This window comes from Diaphorina citri, unplaced genomic scaffold (assembly GCF_000475195.1).
Source record: "Diaphorina citri unplaced genomic scaffold, Diaci psyllid genome assembly version 1.1 scaffold5548, whole genome shotgun sequence".
NCBI classification, from domain to species: Eukaryota; Metazoa; Arthropoda; class Insecta; order Hemiptera; family Psyllidae; genus Diaphorina; species Diaphorina citri.
Window position 1 is genome coordinate 1 of NW_007382924.1, and position 6,982 is coordinate 6,982.

A 6,982-nucleotide genomic window follows, 5' to 3' on the forward strand; every position below is an offset into this window, starting at 1 on the left:
TATACTCGTACTTTCTTTCAGAATTGTTTTTACTCAAATTTCAACTCAGTTCTTCCTCTTATTACCAAAAATTTCTTTCAGATCTCTTCTTTTGTGTATAATTTGTTTTCACTCTCCTATTCCTTATATTTCTTTCCTCAACCATGCTCCGTCTCCGAATGCTTTCTTTCAGCTTCAGATTCTCTTTAATGAGAGCATGTTGCGCGTCCCGAAGCCCTTGAATTTCGGCTTTGATTTTACACGTTTCGTCGTGGTAGTTGGTGAGCAGGTCATCCTTGTTCTTGATCAGACCTTGGTTGAGTGCCTGGTTGATCTTGTGGGCGTCTTCCAGTTTTTCTTTCAGCCGTTCGTTCTCCTCTTCCAGATGGGCACAGGTTGGCTCCAAGCTTTTCAGATCGCCAAAGCTTTTCAGTTCGCCAGTTTGCTCGCTGCAGGAAATTTGTTTAGATATTAGTGCTTTATTTAGACTGTCGCATTAGGACATGTAGTCCCTTTATCTCAACAGTTTAATATTGCACCACTGTTTACATCAAGTTACCTACTTAGCTTGGTGGTAGCGCGTCTGCCTTGTAAGCGCTAGGCCGCAGATTCCCGCCCGTGGCGGACTTCATCCTGATGGGATGATGTTTGTTCTCGGAACGGCTGGCTTTCTCCTATCCTGTCTTCCTTCTCTCTTCAATTTCGGGACGATAAGACCTTAGCAGTTACAGTTCCCAAAAAAGTAGGCAGTCCAGCTACGGATCTTATATAAACACCATTGGCATCGAGTAAAATTCCAGTGTTGTTGCGTCAGTTTCAATTAGATTTATAGCTTGTTGCTATTCAAAGGTGCCAGTGAACTGGAATGTTACTAGACGCCAGTCATGCCACTGGTTATTATAAGAGGCCAGTAGCTGGTATGCCTTCTGGCCTTGCGTAATCCAGTCATAAGAATGTTTTGACTGTACTTGACTATAGCGTCGTGACCTGAACTATACGGAGAATCGGGCTTGAGTATATTTTTACAGGAGTGTTACCTGTACCAAAGACTCCAAAGTGAAAATCTCAAAAATCTAAAATCATCATGATCTATTTGTGGTGAAGCTGAGGAGCAATTTGTGTGGATATCACAGCATTACTAAGAGCCTCCTTTACTATTTTTGACATACCTATAATTTTTCTTTTTACTCTGGTAATGCCGCCACTGGTCGCTACTCGATTAAAGTAGCTACTCAATTGTCCTCACGAGACTGAGTGCAGCCCAAAATCCAAGCACAGAGCCGAAAAAACTTCGACCCCGCCGGGAATTGAACCTGGGACCTTCGGAGTGCAAGCCTGATAACCACTCGGCCAACTTACCCAAGCTGTTTTTGCAACGCCTCGACTATCTCCCGTTGCTTTTGCCGTTTGTAGTCGATTTCCCGCACGGCCTGTTTGACATTTGCGCAGCAGCCCTGGAGAGTGTCCGCCTGCGCCACCCGTTTGGCTAGCTTCTTGGTGAGTTGTTTGTATTCGGCGCGCAGAGCGTTGCGTTCTTCGATCCTGCTCTGGAGTTCCTTGCGCAGCGGGGCAAAGTCAGCCATGATCTTAGAGTGCGCGCTGAGAACTTTCCAATACCCGTCCAAGTGGCCTTTTGTTGGTACCCGTCAAAGAGGCCTTTTTATGGGTCACTTTTTTGTGGTCTTCCTTTACGACTTGCTTATCATGGAGTTCGCATCAAATCGACTGAGAATTTTCCAATCTTCCTGAGGTACCGTTGAATTAGGGCTTTTCTGGTATTTTTGTCCTTTATATGACTTGCTTATCATAGAGTCCGCATCGAATAGACTGGTTGTTGCTGACTTACTTTCCAATGTTGCTGACTTACCGTCAAAATTAGCTTTCTATCTAGGGCCACTTTTTTTTTGTTGGTCTTCCTTTACGATCCTACGGTCAACAACCGACGTGAATCTATCCCAGAATTCTGACCATTTGAGGATATCACCACTGAAATTAGTTAGTTCACTTTTTTTTTGTTGGTCTTCCTTTACGACTTGCTTATCATTGAGTTCAAATTAAATCGTCTGAGAACTTTCCAATTTTGTTGTTACCCATCAAAATGGACTGTTTTGGGCCACGTTAGTTGATCTCATTCTGTTTTGAGGGTTACTGATGAGATTCCGAAAGTTCAATGTCTCACCACTGAAACTATAGCGTCAGGTGAAAGCCTTATGGAGAGTTTTTTTGTTGACTGTTTGTCACTGTGTGGACTGTTTTTGGGCCACGTTTGTTGATCTCATTCTGTTTTGAGGGTTACTGATGACATTCCGAAAGTTCAATGTCTCACCACTGAAACTATAGCGTCAGGTGAAAGCCTTATGGAGAGTTTTTTTGTTGACTGTTTGTCACTGTTGATTTCAAGAGATAAAATTTGGAGAGGAGTGCCACAGTCGGGCCAGTGATTTTTTTTCCAAGTTTACTTTTTTTGTGTTGGCTTAATGATTTCTAGGTTTAGGTTACTTTCGGTCAAAAGATGAGACACTTGAAAAATTTTCCAAGTTTACTTTTTTTGTGTTGGCTTAATGATTTCTAGGTTTAGGTTACTTTCGGTCAAAAGATGAGACACTTGAAAAACATCGGTAATCTAGAAGAGGCTAAAAAATTTATAGCTTGGCGCTCCACACACGACTTGTAACCCTGAAGAACGAGAAGAGAAAGGAGACAAACAGAAGGAAAGTGTTAGAATAGAAGAAAGAAGAAGAGTGTGAAAAATTGAATGGAGAGAGAGAGAGAGAGAGAATGGAAGCAATCATATCAAGATGACTGTGAAAAAGAAAAAAAAACCATTTAGGTACGCGAGAAAATAAGGAAAGGAAAAGATTGAATGAAGAAATAAAGTGAGAGAAAAAATAAAAGAAAGAAATTGAGAGAGAGAGAGGAGAGAGAAAGAGAGAGAGAGAGAAAGAGATAGAGAGAGAGAGAGAGAGGAGATCGGCGTGGGAAGAGTGTGAGAAATTGAATGGAGAGAGAGAGAGAGAGAGAGAGAGAGAGAGAGAGAATGGAAGCAATCATATCAAGATGGCTGTGAAAAAGAAGAAGAAGAAGAAGAAGAAGAAGAAGAAGAAGAAGAAATAAAAACATCTAGATACGCAAGAAAATGAGGAAAGGAAAAGATTGAATGAAGAAATAAAGTGAGAGAAAAAATAAAAGAAAAATAGAGAGAGAGAGAGAGAGAAAGAGAAAGATAGAGAGAGAGATGAGATGAGACGATGTGTGAGATATAAACTAGATAAGTAGACAAATAGGTAAGATATACCTATAGAAAACAGACACCAACACCAAACCCAAACCCAACAACACCACCAATAGATACCCTATCAACTTCAAATAAGAACGAAATCCGAGACACACAAATTTCTACGCAATAGGACCAGACGAATTCTCATTTTGACCGCAAATCAGTCCACAATTGGTGATTCTCATGATTTTTTTTTATTATCTCAGAAAAAACTATAAAAATTAAAAAAAATATTGAGACTAAAACGAAGATTCAATGAACTGTGGAACTCAAAAAAAAAGAGCCCCAGGAGCTTTAGGCCCATCGAACATTGGGAGCGTAGCGACTATAAGTAGCGCGATGCCTACAAGAAATTCAAACCTACCAAAATCATACAGACCTCTCACACTGGACTCGTGCGATTACGCTTCCCATGTGCGGCAGGCCTTCGAAGGCCAAAATCGAGTTCGGAGTTTCGGCATCTCCACTATTTTCACTAGCAGTTCAGTGAAACTGTAGAATTCGCTCAGAAAAAGGGTCTGTAGGGGCCCACAGGGGCCCACAATGTTCCCATCATGGTTAGTGTCCGGACGGGTAACCATCTGGGCAATCGCGTTCTGCTGGCTTTTCCCGGCCCACTTAGGAATGGCTTTTCCCGGCCCACTTAGGCTGGATGAGGTAAATGAGGTTCATCATGTGGGGAGGCACGAGGTGGGTGGTCTGTCGCTGAATAGACGGTAAAAAGCACCATCACTTGGTAAAAGACCTTAGCAGCTCTATAAGTTCACCACCCAAAACTGGACAGTTTTTTGGGAACGGCTATAAGTTCACCACCCAAAACTGGACAGTTTTTTGGGAACCCATTTGGGAACGGCTGACATCTAGGGAAACAAAAATTCCGAAACAGCTCAAATCCAAACGTTCTGTGGTTGACTTTGGAAAAGATTTTTCCTGCTTCCTATACTCCCCCAGTTCCCCTTTCTATTCTCAATGCTGTCAAGTGTGACATTTGTATGCTGTGGGTTGTGATAGAGTTTCTCAGAAATGTTTCTCCTGTAGCAAAGGTTCTTCACCGCCTCCACTAAGATCAGATTGGGCCTTTTTAAATTACTGAAAGTCGTACTAAATAATTATGGGTATAGCTTCCTAGCTTCTCAATTATGGGTTAAGCTTCTCAATGGCCAGCCAAGTTAGCTTAGTTGGTAGTGCGTCTGCCTTGTAAGCGCTCCTGTCAAGTGTGACATTTGTATGCTGTAGGTTGTAATAGAGTTTCTCAGAATAATTTGTAAATGTTTCTCCTGTAGCAAAGGTTCTTCACCGCCTCCACTAAGATCAGACTGGGCCTTTTTAAATTACCGAAAGTCGTACTAAATAATTATGGGTAGCTTCCTAGCTTCTCAATTATGGGTTAAGCTTCTCAATGGCCAGCCCTCCTGATGGGATAATGTTCGTTCTTGGAACGGCTGGCTTTCTCCTATCTTGTCTTCCTTCTCTCTTCGATTTCGGGACCTATGTACAAATATAAAAATACAAACCGGTCAACAAAAATCCAGGTGTATCAACGTGACAACGTGGATAGAGTACACCTAAGAAAACAACTGCACACGAGCCCTAAACAGAATGCCAGAATGCTAATGGTACAGGTAATACAGGGTGACGATAATGGCAGTAAAATCAGTAAATTGATCGAACGAAGTAACGTTCAAGTTTGTAACGATTTGCAGATCATATGGCGAGTTGAAAAACGTGGCGATGGACAGAGAAGAGTGGCTACACCGACAAGGCCCAGCCTTTAGACACTGATGATACTTATAATAGATATTTCGTCCAGACTTCCTTGTTCGTTTTTTGTTTCCTAGTTCATCATTTTAAAGCTGTGTCCACACATAGTCGACGGCCGTCGATGGATGTCGATCGATGGTCGTCAATTATGTGTGGATATAGCTCTATACTCGTACTTTCTTTCAGAATTGTTTGATGTAACAATTTCTTTAAGCAGGGAGTAGACCAGATTTGTCTGGCTGGAGGACTGTAAGCAGGGAGGATACCAGTCTGAATTTCCCTTGCCAAAGAAATAGCAAAGGTTGATTGCGAAAGACGGCACTCGTATTTTTTTTTTTAATTATTATTATTATTTTTTAGCCAAAACCAAATGTCAGCCAAAAAGCGATCACCCAAGGCCTGATTGAGAAGATGACGAAAAACGCTGACCCCGTCTGAACACGGAAAAAGCGAGAAAAATGAATAAATTAAAGGGGCGAAAAGACAGTTCCCTGAGGGAACCCAAAGAAACAACATTGAGGACGAAAAAACAGTTCCCTGGTTCCCTGAGATAACCCTGTAGTCGAGGAATGCTGTGGCCAGGTTCTCTGGACAGTTAGGTGCCTGTAGTATGACTACAGAATTAGAGATACCTCAGAGAATAGAGTTAGAGATTCTCGTCGGGTGACCTACACCTGTAGGGAATTAGAGGTGGGACGAAAAAATAGTTCCCTGAGATAACCCTGTAGTCGAGGAATGCTGTGGCCAGGTTCTCTGGACAGTTAGGTGCCTGTAGTATGACTACAGAATTAGAGATACCTCAGAGAATAGAGTTAGAGATTCTCGTCGGGTGACCTACACCTGTAGGGAATTAGAGGTACCTAGGTACTCGTTAGAGAGAAGGCCAAAACATTCGCCAAGATCTCGAGATGCTGTGTTTATTAGTTTTTTTTTATGTTTTCTTCTTCTTCTTCTTCTTCTTCTTCTTCTTCTTCTTCTTCTTCTTCTTCCCCTTATTCGTCGTCTTCTTCTTCTTCTTCTCTTCTTCTTTTCCTCCTCCTCCTTCTTCTTCTTTCTCTCCGTCTTCGTATTTTTCTCTTTCTTCGTTTTATGTGAGACGTTCGATTGGGTTTGAGTAGTTTGGTATTCAGTTAGCACGTTCGACTTTGAATGTGGAGGTTGCTGGTTTAAGTCCAAGTTGTCATAGAATTGAGCGTAGTGTATTAAACGAGGCACGACATTATTTTGTAACAAAAACGAGGCACGACATTTGTAACAACTGTGACAAGCATTTATGCTTAACATCAACACAATTCCTCTTTTTTGTTTTTTCCTACTTTCCCTACTCATGATTTTTAAAACCATCGAGAATATCCTCTAGGTAAATATTATTGATCTACTGATATTGCAAGAGTGTTATTGACCGAACGAAGAGAATTCTAAGTTGGAACTCGAGGACTTTACCTTTGATGTGTCTGCATTTCTGTTGGATCTTTGTTTGGTCCGCGATAACACTCAAACGGAAGGTCTGATTTTGATTAAATTTGGCACAAGAATAAAATCCGTTCAGGATGAAATCCGCCCCGGGAGGGAATCCCTCTAGGCAGACGCGCTACCAACCAAGCTAACTTGGCTGGCTGAAAAATCCTTGAACAAAAACTTGAACCTCTCTTTCTTTGTTCAATTATCATACTGTTGCATCCATGCGTCCTTGTAATTAGTTCATCTTGGAAATGCAGCCTCACTCGGAACAGTAACTATAAATGGCGCTTAAACTACTCAAGTTCTTGGTATCAGTAGATCCACTGAGGTTCTTGACCCCAACATCTTGATATGACTAGAAGTTTAGAAGAAGGTAGAGATACTAGAAGTTTAGAATTTCTAATCCAGGGATGATCATGTGTCTGTCCTTCTGAGAATGTCCGGAGAGTGCCCTGAACATTCTCAGGTGTGGAAGTTTAGAATTTGTAATATGGGGATGATCAT

General features: G+C 41.7%; 1 protein-coding gene across 1 annotated transcript; it reads right to left on the minus strand.

Moving 5' to 3' along the window:
* Positions 1-4: 4 nt before the first annotated feature.
* LOC103521598 lies at positions 5-1,895 on the minus strand. Its single transcript, XM_008486706.2, has 2 exons — positions 1,339-1,895; positions 5-428 (listed from the first exon to the last, which is right to left on the minus strand). Exons 1-2 carry the CDS (start codon positions 1,560-1,562, stop codon positions 62-64), a joined length of 591 nt encoding a protein of 196 aa, XP_008484928.1. The 5' UTR covers positions 1,563-1,895; the 3' UTR covers positions 5-61.
* Between the last annotated feature and the right edge of the window lie 5,087 nt (positions 1,896-6,982).

Coding starts and splice junctions, on each gene's coding strand:
- LOC103521598 (XM_008486706.2), bottom strand. CDS start 1,562: ATGGCTGACTTTGCCCCGCTGCGCAAGGAACTCCAGAGCAGGATCGAA. Junction 429..1,338: donor GCGTTGCAAAAACAGCTTGG/GTAAGTTGGCCG, acceptor AATTTCCTGCAG/CGAGCAAACTGGCGAACTGA.